The sequence below is a fragment of the Haplochromis burtoni genome, unplaced genomic scaffold (assembly GCF_018398535.1).
Source record: "Haplochromis burtoni strain Fernald_Lab_line unplaced genomic scaffold, NCSU_Asbu1 Contig_2, whole genome shotgun sequence".
Taxonomy (NCBI): Eukaryota; Metazoa; Chordata; class Actinopteri; order Cichliformes; family Cichlidae; genus Haplochromis; species Haplochromis burtoni.
In genome coordinates, this window is record NW_024582363.1 from 792,771 (window position 1) to 809,252 (window position 16,482).

The following is a 16,482-nucleotide window of genomic DNA, read 5'->3' on the forward strand; positions in this document are numbered from 1 at the left end:
TGCTGATGTAAAGATTGTGCTAGTTAATAAAGTGCCAGTTTAGCACTGGATCATTAAGTCTGTAAAGCAGATAAATTCCAGCTCCTACATGGTCCAGGGGTGCCCCCTTCTCACTACAAGGAACTGTAGCGATTCTCAGTGTTGGCAAAGAAACATGTGAATAGTAAATGATTAAGGACTGTTGGTCCATGTAGAAATACAACCATGGATAGCCCATGGTTAACACTTCTTTCTTTAGTGTAAGGAACTGTTGCTTGTTTCCTGGTCTGGGCTGTTATCAAATGAAAGATATAATAAATCACAATCGTTAAAGCCAGAAAAAATATGTTGTTGTTTTTTAATTCCCCCAGTAGCTCAGCATCGTGTGCACCGCATGTTACAACTGTTTTTGCAGTTGCAACATGTTGGGGAAAAAAAAGGAAATGAAGATCGAATAATTCTGACAAATTAGGTGATTACTTTACCTTGACGAAATCAAGACTGCATAGTTTGGCTTTGGAGCCAAACTGCCATTTGCACTGTGTGTCTGCTCCATAAAGCTGCCCGGGAAGCTCTTCGGGATACTTGTACTGACCGATCTGCTTGGGTTCATCCACTAAACAGGATGCCTGGGCTGTTCTGGTGAACACAGAACAGTACCTGTGTCAGTAAGGAGGAAAGCCAAATGCATGACTGGTAATTTTAACAATCTACATTAACTGGGCTTACCCAAGAAAGCGGCTAAGGTACTGCCGACTGCAGGTGGACCAGGAAAAGACTCCATTGTTACCAGCGAGAGTAGGGGACATAATGTTACCCTCAGTCTTACGGCAAGGGTTTCCCTCCCCATCATGGATCATACCAAAACTACAGAAAATGAAAATAAGAGACTTCAGTCGCAATGAGATATACGGTAAATACATGGACTTGCATGTATTGTAAGCTGTTTGTGAGTAAAGGGGAAGTTTATGATAATGATAATTCACATTTTGATACTGAGACAAATTATAAAATGTTACAGGATTTTAAAGAAAATGAACATGAATTCTTTAAATTGGCTTGATTTAACTCATTCTGATAGATTTCTATGTAAAGACCCTGCTGATGTCATTCAATTTGTTGTAAGAGTTTGCTTCATACATTGCAACATTTTCTCCCTTCTTTGATTCATTACCATGTCATATGTTTGACACTTGTGCCGTTTTCAAATTGTCAGTGATTAATAGCTTTAGGATACTTATGTGTATGGATATTTTGACATATTATTACCCAGGTGAATACATTTAATTCATAGTTTGTTTTAAGAACATATGAGGCACACAGAAGAGTTTTACCGCAACATGACATCTACACATATCAAAAATAAACTGCCTCCAGTCCCACCGGTAACGTATAAATATAAACACAGAGCTGCACTGCCTTGGGTAGTTTCCATTATTCTCCCATAAAATGTCATGGAGTGGATGAAGTAGGGGTCTAACGTAATGCTCTTATTTCAGAGTGTGTTTGTTTAAATCAGACCACATCTGTCACTTCAACACAAACTACATCCACAGACAGCATAAAGGCAATTAGGCTGCCCCTTCCAAAATGACATTACATTCTGAGACAGTCTCATCTGTTTTAAGTCTACTGCTCTTTCTTCTAAACATACTTATGTCCAGACTCATGTGCAATGGTGAAAGCCAAGCCAAGTCCTGTATCCTCATTGATCGTACAACTCCTGTACTTACTGCACATGCCACTGATGGGGGCAAAACCTGCAACAAGGAGAGAAAAGTTATTTGAAAATCTGGGCTACTTGAAAATTCAAAAACAAGCAAGATAAAACCCCAAATCTGTATCATATTCTTGTTCTCTTACACTGAGCGCACAATCTGTTCTGACAGTTTGTAAAGACAACAAATATGTGCCACACATGTATCTTCACACACGTGCTTGCCTGGAAGGGGAATCTCACAGAACTGCCAAATGCAACCTCAGATGTCCTGCCCAGTTTAGTTTAAATTAGTTCTTAGACTTTGTTAGCAACCAACACAGAGGACTACTGTTAACTGTGTAGCAGATAGCACCAGCACAGTGACTAACTACCCAGATGTGAGATTTTTCTGTAACTGATAAGCTGATGAGGAATCTTTACTTGGGGTTTCTAATTTTCAGGAAGCAATTTCTTCCAATGGGCCCAAAAATATAATAACCAACGTCAATATTTAGTTGTCAAACATAGCTTGTTAGTCTCAGTTTAGAGAACATTGGTTGGATACATGCAAATTATTACAACTGTGAGCAGCTGCCTTTAAAATGGTTGCTTCAAAAATGGGGACCATCTTTGTGACCATTCACAGACAACTGAAATCTTTAAAGTGAACTTGGTGTCTCAAGACAGCAATAAAACAGTTTGATAATATGGAAATTAAATGAGATAACTCAGTGAAAATTGCAAATCTGTAACGTACACAGAATTTCCCATTAAACAGAAATTCCCTTTGGTATTGTGCCAGGAAGGGAATCAAGCTACCTGCTATGTTGACCCCTTATAATAAAGGAGAGTCCAGCGAGAACCTTGAAGATTTGGAACATAAATTTAGGACAAATATTGAGGTTGAAGGTGAGTATGCTCAACCTCTGGGTGACCAGTTGGTGGTCATAACTATTTGTAACTAATTGTAAGGAAGTTGCTGTCCTATTGTTAGTCCAGGATGACTGAGCCATTAGAGTAAAAGAGACAGATTTTAAACATTAACATTAATGGTCCAGGTTTGTTTTTCATTTAGTTAAAATATTTTTGGTTAGACCCTACCTTTTTTTGTTACAGACAGCTTTGGCAGGATATTTTTAATGAGCTGTTTTTGCCTGAAGTGACAGCTCAAGTTGGTGCTTATACTTCAATCTGTTGACTTTCTTGCATATCAACCCCCTTCTCCTTCTGCATGTGTCTGCATTCATACTGTCACTAGTTTTTTATGGCACGGCTTAATACTTTAGTAAAATATAGGGTTTGCTCATAGTGACAAATGACTGCCAGTCTATCTCTTGACAACTATTTTCGCTTCACCTGTCAGCCCTGTTATAATGTTTGCACCCACAGCATCGCATCTAGGCTGTTGTTAACCAAAATGTGACAACATTTAGCAATGCAAGGGGTTCTTAGTTGTCAGTGGTCCAGACAAAGTCACACTGTTGCTTTTCACATGCGTCTTTAAAAAAAGAAAAAAAAGATCTTTGGCTTGTTAAAGTGAGCTAAGCCCTATCTCACCCAGAGTGTCACAGGGCTCGTTCTTCCAGGAACAAATGTCCAGTCCAGTGAGGAGAACAGCATGATCGTGCCGTTTACCACCTTTCCCCACAAGGCCTGACTGCCATTGACAGAAACTGTTGAGGGACTGGTCAGCGTGATGATTTATGGTCAAGCCCAACTGGAATTGTAGAGAGAACAATTGAGATTTAGAACACAGCCATGGGTATTTTAATCAGTGTCAAGTTAAAAGCAGCACAGTCAGGCAAGGAGTTAGTGTAAATCTACTTACAGGGTCCTGCTCCAGCAGCAACAAGCTAACCACCACAATGTTGATATCATTCCCAATGGTGCCATCTTTGAAAAGGCTGGAAACCTGTAGATTAGTTGAAAATACTTATTGGTAACATTTTTGCAGAAAATATAGAGATAAAAAGATTATGTATGTGTGCAACAAAGTCTCTAAAGGCGGACCTGAACCACTGATAGTGTCATTACATAGGCATGCGTTGAAACCATTCTTCTTTGGGGAGAAAGATAAAATGATTGAGTGAGGATTTTTGTCCACTGAGAGTTGTAGTCAGACGTTCACATTCAGTCACTATTGCTATGAGTGTCATGGTAATTTGTGACGGCATTCCAAAAGCTTGATCTTAACTTTCATTATCCAATCTAAAACCATTTCTGATGTGTGTTTGGGATCATTCTTCTGTTGAAACACCCAACTGTCTCCAAGTTTCAACCGTCCAGGTGATGATCTGATGATCTGAAGTGAATTTAAAGAATTTGGAAGTAGTCCCTTCATTTATTTTGACATATCCTAGTTCACACTTAAAATTAACTTGTTTATTTTTTAAACAGAGGAAAGTGGCAAAAAGTTGCATTCAAAGTTGCAATCAAACAAATATCACAAACATAAAGGGTTAGCAAAGTTTTTGCACTTTTCTCTGGAGAAACGTTGCAAATTTGAATGCTTATAAAGTTAGCTTAGCACTTGTGTCTTCCCTCGCAGGAAATACTGATCTGCTGAGATCCTGCTATGTTAGGTAAATGAACAGGAGCTTTGAGAAACACAAAATTTCGACAGATTTCCTATGTGTAATTGAATGATTGCTACCTCATATGTTCTGTCACACCTTGTCTTTCCAACACTTCCACTCCCTTGTCTTTTTCAGCCCTACCATATTCATAACGGTGAGGACGTAGGTGGTGACATTCTCCCTGCCATGTTTCTCCAGCATCTTCCTGTCTGCCACAACCAGGGTCTCCACATTCAGACCTCCCACCCTGTTGGAAATGGGTGATCTTTTTTCCCTCCCTGGACCTTCCACCTCAGGTACCGCAAACTCATCAGGCATGATAAAGCGGTCCTCAGCAGGAGGCTTGGGTGCGTCTAGGAGGGCAAAAAGGGAGAGGCAAAAAGGAAGGGAGGAGAGACACAGAAAGAGGGAGACAGCATGAAGGAGACAGACAATGATACTCAGAGATAGAAAACTTGGCAGTGAGGGTCAAATGAATCAACTCTTTGTCCTGGCTCGTGCCAGGTGTTAAAAGTGCGTGCTCTGGTGTTGAAAGGACAGGAAATTCACTCCCCATGCTGCTTCCTATCATCACTAAAGAAAACAGCTTCAGGCTAGTGTTGCACTTTTAGCTGGACACAACAACTTGAAATGCATGCTGATAAACATATAATGCACTGAAATTGAGTGTTCTCAAATATTTAATACAGACATAAATCATCATAATATATGTACAGTAAGATCAAAAAGTCTGAACACACCAGTGAATGCAGCATAACAATTTGAATGAAGAGCTGAATCCCTGGAAAACTGAATTCCAGAATCTTCCTATGTGGTATGATTTCATCTTACTTTTAGGATAACATGCACACAGGCTTTTTTAGGCTTTGGGGTCTGAACAAAGTCATTATTCTGCTCCATAATGTAGCAGAATAATGATGGGTGTACAGCAACTTTGTCACAATATACTGCCAATATACTGCCAGACTGTGTTTCATGGTGGAGTCGATACTGTAGTATCATTTCTTCTTTATTTTTATCCTCACATACACTGCCACAAATCTCAGACTTTATTAGAAAATTAAATCTTCTATAATCATTCATTGTGAAAGCTGCAAAGTTCTAGCCCACTTCAAGTCTTTGGCCTTATTTCCCATCCTGACATGCACTTTAGAGACCCTTTTAATCATTTGAGACTACGACTACACAGCTTTTCTTAGAACAATACTTTTGCTGACTGCAGTCTTGCTTTCTTTATTTAGCGAATTCTGCAACTATTATTAGATTTAGCTTTTCTATCTCCCAGTGAACAATGTTTGATGTATTAATGTAGTCACATTTGGTCTGCCTGATTGTGTTTTAGATACAACTGATCCAGTTTCCACGCAGCATTTTAGAGTGTAATGCGCTTCCCCCTCAGAAACCTTCAGTCTAGACACAATTTGACACTGGAAAAGAACCTCCTTGCTTGGAATAATTTGACTTGTGACAATTTCACATGGATCTGGTGCCGTGTTGTCCAGTCTCACAATATTACTTAAAAAGCATTCAGTTGGAAATTTTAGGCACAGCTTTGTCTATAGCAGGTGAATGACGGCTGCAGGTTGATTTACTTACAAGCCTTTGCTGAGCAGATCAAATTCACCTTAGTAAATGCTGCTTCAGCGGAAAGATACAACTTCAGGAATTCTGATCTTTTCTTTTTGATTACTGACTTTAAAATAGAGCAGAATCAGAAATATCAGAATCAGACTTTCTGAACCCACAGCACATACACATACGTTAAAACCTGTTATTATAAAGTGTTATAAACCTCTATGGTGATGTTTTTTGTTTCAAAATGAAGTACTATATTAGATTATTATTTAGCATTCCATGTTGGTTTCACTTGTTTTATCAGAGCCTTCTTTATCCTGCCAGAGTAAACTCTGAACAGAATCAAACATAATGTTTAATTAAAGATGATAGTAATAAAACATAATCAGTTAGTTGAGCCAATGAGTTAGTGTGTAGTAACATGAAAGCTCAGAATAAATAACAGGAGATTAAGACACAGGTTCTTTACATGACAGTTCACATCTTGTATTTAACTGTTTAGTTTCAAAACTGGACAGTATGTGGCTGGCAGAAAGAATGGATATTTCCTTCACCTTGAACTGTATATTTTAAATACAACAGCAGTAATGTTTAAGAAGTTAAGACTGTAAAAGTGTCCTATTTAACATGCAGCACATAAATATTCTGTACATATGGAAGCCACGCAGTTTAATGGTAAGATGAAACTTGTGTTATGAAAACGTTGAATAGCTGAATAGATGTAAAGGATAGAAATGCTTGTCTACCAGATGTTACACACCATATCTCTCTATCTCTATCTCTAGATAGAGAGATAGATAGATATAGATATACATATAATAAAGGAAAGGAATTAAAGGTTCCCTTACATACATTGCTTGCGGCGTCCACAGAAGTGTTGCCTCTGCAGCTTTCCATGCTGGTTGTCATGATGCTGCTGCTGTTGATGATAATCATGAAGGTAAGGGTTGCCAGGTCTAGAAGAACTGACGTCAGAGGGGCTTCTGGATCTTCTGTGGACAATGTGCTCTGCTGAGCGCTTGTACAGTACATGCGGGTGATGACCATTGGGGGCACTGTAGTTGTGTTGTCTGGCCAGATGTTGGGGTAGAGGGGCGATCAAATACTCCTCCTGAGACACACGGATCAACCCTGACTGCAAAACACACAAAAAAGTCGATCACAATAAGTAGAAAGGGTTACAAGAAAATTCTTCTAGATAAACTATATAATAAGAGTTAAGACAAAACATATTTGACAGATTTGAACTGTATTTTACAAAGTGTACACACAAATCACCTCTACAATGGTATTTGAGTCCACACTGCCAAGCTTTGTCAAAGCCTCAGTGTAGCTAAAGCAGCTGTTTCCAGAAATCCTTTCTACTGTATCACACATATCACCTCAAGATCCACCCACCACAACCTCACTCATTCTTCGAACCCAAACTCTATCCTAACATTAGGCAGATGTGCACTCTAAGAGTTTACAGATGTTAAGGAGAGAAAAGGTCTTATTTAATTGGAAGACAGAACACCGTGAAATTACTGGTGGGGGGATTTTTTAAAACTGGGATTTGTTTTTAATTGATTTCAACAAAATCTAAACTGTGTGCGCAACTAAAATGAGATCACTCATGGTTAGAGCCTTACTTCAAAATATAATTTACTGAAAACAGACTACATTGCAGCACTTCTTGCTGACATTGTCATATCACTGCCAGCATTTGATTTCTTCCTGGGTTTGTTTTTGATATATTATTTGTCCAGTGTACTGTGTGTTTTCTCAAAAGTTTATTGTTCATTCAATTCAAGTCTAACAGGAAATATTTTTGGAACTGATTAAGATAATGGAAGTCAAGTAAGAAAGAGAATAAATCCAAGAAAAAAAGAGATCTGTTAGTGCTGGAAATGTTTATCATCTTGGCTTTTAAATGGTAAGTAAAGTGCCTTTTTCTTTACTCTCCTGACACATACTTCTCACATTTTACTTGCGACATGGCGAACTAATGATTTATTTATGTCACCTCTACTTGAAAAGAATATAAAAACACAGGCATGCTTTGAATGGCTGGAGAAAAACTAAAAATGTTAGGATGCTTGACAGGCTTTGTTTGCAGGGTTCCTCCCGAAACATATTATGAACCCAATCCAATTGTCCTGCCTGCCATAATAATGTCAACGCAGTGTTTTGGCGTGCAGTTTTAATCGAGTAGTCTTAACCGGCCTCAGAACGAGAGATAAAGCTACTGAACCTTAAACATTCCGTCTGACCACAGTATTCTGCCTAATTCACTCTGCAACTCTACAAATGTACACAGAATAGCTGTGCAATCAATCAGGCGCACACTCACTGCAATACACTCGCTGACCCAGTGACCTATGGCCTTTTTGTGTGTCATCTAACTCACCATGTGTGTGTGTGTGTGTGTGTGTGTGTGTGCGTGCGTGCGTGCGTGCGCGTGTGTGAGAGAGAGAGACAGAGAGAACTAGCGAGAGAGAGAGTGACAGTGCCCTGCTCCTGTTGAACTGACCCCATTCCGCCCAGACTAGCAGGTGGCAAAATAAACAGAGGCTGGACAAAAGGGAAGCCATGGTGAGGCTCTTGTTGTGAAAACAGTGCCTGGATATGTGGCAGACTGCCATCATCAAGCCCATCTATTCATCCATCGAACCATCCATCTCTATAACCATCCAGCTCCCAGTTGATCACCCAACTGTCCATAAATCTTCCACGTCTTCCATCAATCTTGGTGCAACGTGAAGTTTTACAGGAAGCTAACTGTCAAATTTTATTATCTTGACTATATGTAATGTCCACATGGTCCAGTGGCTGGGAGTTTTGTTCTGCAATCTCAATAGTTTGAAGCCCAGCATATCAATACATGCCAAAACAAACCTTATGCTAGCTACTCCACGACTACTTGCTCCAGCTGTGTTGCACTGCGAACACATTGTGGAAAGAAAATTTCCCTCTGGGTCATGAATAAAATATATCAACTCAAAGAAATGAATTAAGAGAGAGAAAATGCCCTTGGCAAAAATTGACTGTGGCTTCCTAAAATAGTTTGGAATTCAAAACAGAGCTAGAGAAGGTCAAAGGAGGTGTCTCCAATCAGCACACACCGCTGTCGCCTCTCGTTTACCCATCTTTTCATCTGCCTGGCATTCAGCACATACCTGGCCTGCAAAAACATACACCTAATCACATATTCCTCTTTAAAGATGAAACACTTATTTATTTATTATTTATCTTTTTTTTCTCCTTCAATTAAATGATAACAGTTTAATCATGAGTAAAACATAATTTCACATTTTTCCCCACTGAAGCATTCAGAATGCCATGATGTTACAGATGAAAGGTCTCTTTATAATAATGTAAAGCCCTTACCTTACAATGCAAAGCAATGTAAACCAATTCATGATATAAAGTCACCATGAGATGACAAGTAACTTTGTAACCATAAGAATCCTACATTAAAATTAAAGAAACACAAAGATCTGAACTTGATTAGTGCAAAACTCACATCCCTGCTTGTGCTCTGTTTCTCTCTCTCTATAGCTGCGTCACCAAATCTGCCAGCTCTCCACTTTCTTTTCCAGCAGATAGCAGATGGAAGAGTCTGTGATGATAATGACAGGAAACGAATTCCATCTGCAACAATGGTTAAAATATGGTTCTGTGTCTGCTTGTGTTTTTATCTCAATGTATAGATTGAACTTTCTTTTGTCAGCATGTTTTGTGTTTTAGTGAATACCAAAGTATGACGTTATAGTGGACTCTTAATGTTGGACACAGCTGCCAACACCGCATACACAAAGGAGTATGTTGCAAGGCGTGAGCACTAAGTAAGCAGAGCATAAATAGGCTTTTCAAGCGCAATGACAAGGTGAGAGGTCAGAGAAGATTACTGCGTGTTTACACACTGAAGCTGAGTGTGCTTTAATATGGTGGGATCATGCTCAAAGCTCATTTGCTCACACTCAAATTCCCATTTTCCTCTGCTCAACCTGCTTTTCTGCTAGCTCTCAGGTTTTTATTGAAAAGAATGTTCGATGGTGCTTTGGACGAGTAAGGACTTTGTTTTGCTAAATTACGGATGTTTGGCTAAGTTCGTAATACTGGGGAGAGTCTACCTCCCCTGACACCCCACAAACCTCTATTGGTGTAATAATGGATATATTAAAAAGCTGGATATAACACTGAAAGTCTGCTTTGTTGCCAAAATTTTCCCAGTTGTCTTTTGCTGCCCAAAACTCTTCTGCAGCTGAAAAAGAATTTTCCCATAGACCACAATAAGAAAAGACACCTCCGACTGTAACACAGGCCATTTTTTCTCCCTTTCTATTATGAATTTTTGATCCGCGGTGGTTTCATATTTGTAAAGCTTTGCCAACGCCTACAACATTTTTGCTTGGTGTTCTTGACATCATCACAAAATGCAAACTTTATGAGATTAGTTGGAATCTACAAGCAGGCCAGTGTATGAGCAGTGGGCAGAATAACACTGAAGCAAAGTCTTTTTTGGTCCATTTTCCAGGCTACCAATTTTCACTCAAATGAGCATTTCTCATTTTTTAATCCGTAAACAATTCTAGGTATATGCATCAAGCATGTTTTATTTACTTTTACATGTAGTTGTAAGAGTGACTATTTCAAGAATGTAACCTTTGCAGCTGTCATAAGGCCAAGTTAGACTAATCAGATTAGATAAAAATAAGCTTCCTGCCTTGTATGTAACATCAATCGATTAGTGTCAGATTTGAACCCTTCTGGATGTGTGAAAATGGCAACAGCTTAGTTATCTAGGATTACACATACAGTCATAAAATCAGAGCGTAATGCTTTCAAATCTTACTCGCCACCCAAAGCACTTGTGCTATAGTGTCTTATTCAGTAAAGTGATAAAGCATGAAAAACATGCTATGAAAAACTAAATCTAACCTATGATTGATCTTGCATTATGTGACCCAGTTCTTCTAGTTCTTCAGGCACAATAAAGACTAAAAGTTGCACTACCTCAGCATTTGTTGACTTGACCACTCTGACATCTTTATTGTGTTGAGGGAAACATAACATTACTCAAAATGCCAGTACCATTTGAGAAAAGCACACTACTCTTGTACTCATCTATAGATTTACAGATGAAATGATAGATAAGCTGATTCTTTTTCAGGCACAATCTTCAAAGACCACAGAAAGGCCACCTGTAAAGTTGATAGAGAAGACCTCTACTTATCTCTCTACATTAACACTTGTAAGACCTTACTAGATTAAAGGGATGAGCACTCTCTGCTAAACACCACTTTAGTTTTCACCCCACATTCACACATTTCTCATTACGTCACAGTCAGATTACAGGTTCAACAAAGTCACCTTCAGTCAGCAAAGTCGCTATTTTGTACATGAGAAAAACGTCTTCATTTCCTTGGATAAAGTCAGCACAAGCACAAGCTCTGTTTCTTTAGCAGCACAACTGTCATGGTAGACGGCAACTTTAGCTTGTCTCTGTATAAACTGCAGCCTCTTTTAAAGTTCCCTACCATGATATTATAAGGCAAATGAGTAAGTGCTTACATGCTGTTTAAGACTTGGGACGAGCGGTGAGAAGCCCCAAGCCGGTGATTACTGAGCTCTAAAGCACATCTGCACTCCAGCTCAGCAAAGAATCACGTGAACACAGTGTGTGTGGCGAAGAGGGGAAAAAAATCACACAGGAGCAAAGGAGAGCCCTCAGGCATCTAACTAATTCAATAGAATCACAATCTGAGTAATTATAGTCTGCTTATGTGAATTATGTGTGTTTAAAATGGGGTAAGAAATGGGTAAAGAAGACATGTTAATTTCGGAACTGGGATCAAAAGAAGAAAAGAGCCAAGCAGCAATGACAGGGCGGAACATTGGTTGAATTTCTCTATGTTTACTTTCAAATGACTGTATTTCCCAGCACAGTGGAGTTTTCTTATTTAAAAAAATTACTATCACTGAATTGGACCTGGACTATTTACAAACACTCTTATTAGTGATAGCATATATGGATAACTCTCTTCATGTACAGCTCATTAGAATCACAATGTGTCAATAGCCTGAGGTCACGCAGCCCTTGTTTACCCACACTAATTGCCTTTGAACAACCTACTGACACCCTCTGAGCATGTCTATGGAACAGAGAAGAGGTGGGCACACACAGAGTGAGAAACTGATGGTGTTGGTTGAGTCTTTTGTCGGTTGGAGCCCTTGGGCATGGGCTCGCTCAATTATCCCATGTAGACACAGCAGGGAACAGGAGGGCTACTCCCACACCAGTCCATAAAAATGGAAATGTCCTCTTTCAACGTGCCATTACTCTTTATAAGTGGGTTACAGTGCAGCTTTAGCACTTTTACTAACTAATATAGCACTACTGTGTTGCAAATGAGGCAGGAGTGTAATTCAAATCGATTCAAAGACTCTGTATAAGTCCCAACAGCAACAGCATTTACAAATCACTTTTAGCATAGCGCAAGTTTGAACTGCATGCAGTTGTACGACCAGACAGGCATGCAAAAGATTACAACATGCTGACACCCAAAGTCACAGGTATTACAAATATCACACCTATACCATAGCTCTCTCCATTAAAGGTGTATGTCATGAGTCTTAATGAAGTTTTGAGGAACATAAATGCAAAAGTGAGTCATGTTACTTTAACTGGTTTATCTGTGATGATATCTGAAAAGGGTTTTATTTACTGCTCATTACTCTATTAACGAGGCAGTTCTAAGTTTTCTGCAGGTCTGGACTGTTTTACAGCAGCACCAGTCAATGTGCTGCAGTGGTGACAACAGTAGGTCAGATTTGATGTATGGCCTCTGTTTGTAGAAGTTGCAGCATCCACTTGAGCACTTCAACAGTGGCCATTAGTCTTGTGTGAGAAAGACCTTGCACAGCATAGAAAGGACGTACAAGCACACACACACCATCCCACACCCATGCTGAGAGCCTGACCCCCCTCTCCTGCTGGCATCTAACAGCGGGCACTACATCACTGTCAGCATCCAGACCACCAGGGAAAAAGCTCCGGGCCACTCTACTCGTGTAGCGCCAAGATCTGAGCTCCTCTGTGGCCCGGCCCAGTCGTTGAATTATGGCCAAGCCAGGGAAGTATGTTGTAGTGGGAAGATGTTCCAATTTGCTGGGCTTTACAGATAATGGACAGGTACAAATAGCCCAAAAGTTGTCCGGAAATCGGTCATTCAAGTGTCACTTTAACTCTCCAAAAGCCTAAGGGATTGGCAGCACACATCATATATTGTCTACATTCCAACCCTGTGGATGAGTAATCATATGCTGTCTCAGCCCCATTAGGAGTCTAACAGGATTACAATATGTTGAATATTCAGTGCAAGCAAGCACTTCAATGTCCTGTTTGGCTAAATAGTGTCATTTTCAGGTTTATTTTCCCACACAACATCTTTGGGTAGGACTAACTTTTAAATCATCAATATTCAATAAAAAAATTTAAAAAACCAACTCTTGACTGGAATTTGATGTTAGCAAAACTTTAACAAGAGACGATGTCACATTTTCACAAAAAGAAATGAAGCTCAACCTCTCATATATTCACAGTGTGAAGTGTTCAACAACAACAAAGTACATCCAGCATCAATAACAACGCCTGGGAAAAGAGCAAGCATCTTCTTCACGCCACAGGGAGTCCCACGCCTGGTGGAGTTGAACAGAGGGTGTAAGTTCAGCTCTCCTCTTACAACAGTCACCGGTGCTTGCCACAAGCCTCAGAGCTGTGTCAACGATGGCTATCAAACACTGAGTTTGACCTTCCTGAAAGGATGAAAGTGAATGGAGGAAACACAGAGGAGGTGTGTATTGACACTTTGTTTAATGTTTTTACTCTCACACTTGATTGTTCAAACACATCTTTAAGCTATAAACCTGGGGGGGTTGCTGGATCATTACAACCCTAATAAAGATCCAAGAGGTCTCATTCATGAGGTTAACAGACATGTTATGAGGAAATTACAGCTCAGTAGTGTGTGGACAGTGCATTGACAGCTGTGGGCAGCTCTGGACTGCCTCTCCACCTACAAAGTATCAGCTGTCAAAAGGGGTCAATGTCAAAAATATGTAGTACTACTTGTCTGTGGTCTACTTATGGTTGTGCTGTTGTTTGTCCATCAGCCAGCCACAAAGAAGAGCAAAGTTATAACTTACAAAGTGTTTGCAGGACTGCTTGGGAGCATGTTTGTATTGGGTGAAAACCTTTGTCCATAGGGTCCATAGGCAAATACTCCACAAATGGATACAACCACAGTAGCATAAATTGACTGACCAAGAATGTTCTTCAAGTCAGTGTGCAATGTGGTTTCACCCAAGTACTTGACCATTCAGAAATTCAACAGTGCATCGGTTATAGAGACAGAATGTCTTGGTTCCATGACAAAAATCCAAAGGTGCTTTTCCCATGAGACTTCAGGTTATTGCAGAAAATATACTCTGTGGGCAATGAAGGTATATGATATTTTCACGACTACCTACTTGTTAGCAAAAGGCTTCCCTGGGACACATATTAGCTTAGCCTGGGACACAGGCCTCATTTAAAGTATATCACTTTAAATAGTGGGGTACATGTCTGATGGTCTTTATTTTAAAAACTGACAAAAAACGGACAGACGTAGCTCCACTTAAATGGTCCTATAATGGCCATCTACACTTTACCTCTTCTGCTTTAACTATCAAGTAGAAACAATAGGTCACTGGGTAGCATGTTTGCTGCATCAACTTATGAACTATAGAAATCCTAGAGAAGAAAAAATGGATTAGTTTATCTGGACCTAAGCCAATGAAGACCAGAGAGCTCAGGCTGACTCTGACCTGGCCTGTTGGGTCTTGGGAAAGGTTGTAGTAAAGGTCATGGTCAGCTATACCACTATCTGATATAACCAGCCCAATGGGGGGTGTATTTGACGCTCAAACATTTAAGTTCTGAACACTGCCAAGTCACAAACAATGCTATTTAGAGCAGTCACACTGCTCAAGTCGAAAATGTTTACAAATGTACCACAATATACTTCACAAGGTACTGCAAATTTACTACAAGGCAATGCATCTTAAACCACTTCAAACCACTTTAACTGTGGTTTAAGATGCATCATGTGTTAATGTTGTATTTCTAAGGGTTGGCAGAGAATAGTACAGGCCGGACAGAATTCAGATCTGCTGTGCTTACCCAGTAAGGAGTTTCCTATCCTGGGAAGGTGCTAGAAAGACAAAGGGGAGCTATAAATCATTTGTTTTCTGGACGCACACAGGTGGTGAGCAGCACTGAACTTGAACATTGTAAAGACCTGTTAAGAGTTCAGGTTAAGTCCCACCAACCCCCACATACACCAATGAATAGAAAATTTAGGTCAAGCAGCACAGTGACCTCAGATGAGAAACCTTCAAAAGAAGAAAGAGAGAAGACCCCTCCCCAACCCCCAACACCATCCACTTCTCTTACAAATCAGAGAGCATTACATCTAAAGAGGCATCCTTTCATCTCTCATGCAAAAGTGAGGCAGACAACTTTGGTTCATTCAAGAACAGAAGGTGCTTTTACAGGTCATGGAGAAAGTGATTAAACCCAACAAATAACACCATGTTTAATTAATAAGGATTTACAGTAGAAAATCCCACTATGCAAGTCATTCATCCAGCTATCCCACTCTGCTCTTAATACCACCCTGGTCTTCATTTTAACAGTTGAATCCCACTCCCATCTGTTTAAAAAAGAAAATGTCCCAGCCCTTATTTGGCCCGGGGTCTGGTGCTGAAACCTCTGCTTTTATTAAAACACAAGGTCCACAGCTCTGTTTCAGACACTGTCTTTTCCCTTTTCTTCCATTTCCTTGTTTCTGTTGAAAGGAGACAATGAAACAAAGCACGAGAAAACGTTTTTCTTCCTATCTCCACCTCACTTCTTCTCACCTCATTTCTTCTCCAAAGCCCTTTGACATAAACAGAGCCCATCTCTCCAACTCTCTATAAAGAGACTATCCAGCCTCCCTGGGAGCTTGAACCACAGACAATAAATTCACATTACTCTTGCACAACACTTTCTCTCGTGTGCTGCCTCCCAACCTGGCCCAGCTCACTTTTCATTCATTACTTTACCCTCTTTTCCATTTTCTCTCTTGTATCCTTGTCTTCCTCTTTTTTTCTTCCTTTCTTCCTTCAACCAATGTCTTTAATCCCACCTTAATCTTTTACTCAAGCCCATCAGTGCAGTCAGCACACTTGAATGACTCTTTCCTCATTTATACCTAATCCAAATTTTCTAAGCAGAGGGCTAGATGAAAAGAAGGGGTTAAATGTCTTTATTGTCCTAAAGCTCGTAGCAATTTAACACAGACAGAGTGATTTTTACAAAGAGACAGAGTAAATGGTTGGTACCAGAGTATCTTTTCAGTGTACTTGTCATTGTGTCTTACTTAATTCTTTTATTTTGGAGAAAACTCTGTTTATCTGCTAGAAATATAACGATAACAAAACATCCATCAGTGGCCCAGTGGTCGGACTTGGAAGAGGAAAACAAAAACTTGCAAATGTTCAAGAAGAGTAAAAAATAGATCAAAGTGTTTGTACCAACTCATTCAAATGCAATCACAACCCAATCACACTGTGTCCTCGCAGCTC

The 16,482-nt window shown here is 39.8% G+C and overlaps 1 protein-coding gene across 3 annotated transcripts in view; it reads right to left on the reverse strand.

The window, feature by feature from the left end:
* adamts18 (ADAM metallopeptidase with thrombospondin type 1 motif, 18) overlaps positions 1–16,482 on the reverse strand; it is a 57,476-nt gene that overhangs the window by 37,991 nt on the left and 3,003 nt on the right. For 2 of the 3 annotated variants that reach the window (XM_005949509.3, XM_005949508.3), the window contains exons 4-10: positions 6,682–6,964; positions 4,396–4,607; positions 3,507–3,590; positions 3,236–3,395; positions 1,634–1,739; positions 709–846; positions 465–618 (exon numbers count right to left, since the gene is read on the reverse strand). In XM_005949509.3, coding sequence (XP_005949571.1) covers positions 465–618; positions 709–846; positions 1,634–1,739; positions 3,236–3,395; positions 3,507–3,590; positions 4,396–4,607; positions 6,682–6,964 — 1,137 coding nt within the window. Of the gene's footprint in view, positions 1–464; positions 619–708; positions 847–1,633; positions 1,740–3,235; positions 3,396–3,506; positions 3,591–4,395; positions 4,608–6,677; positions 6,965–16,482 lie in introns of all 3 variants that reach the window. The other variant, XM_042215933.1, reaches the window with a different exon arrangement.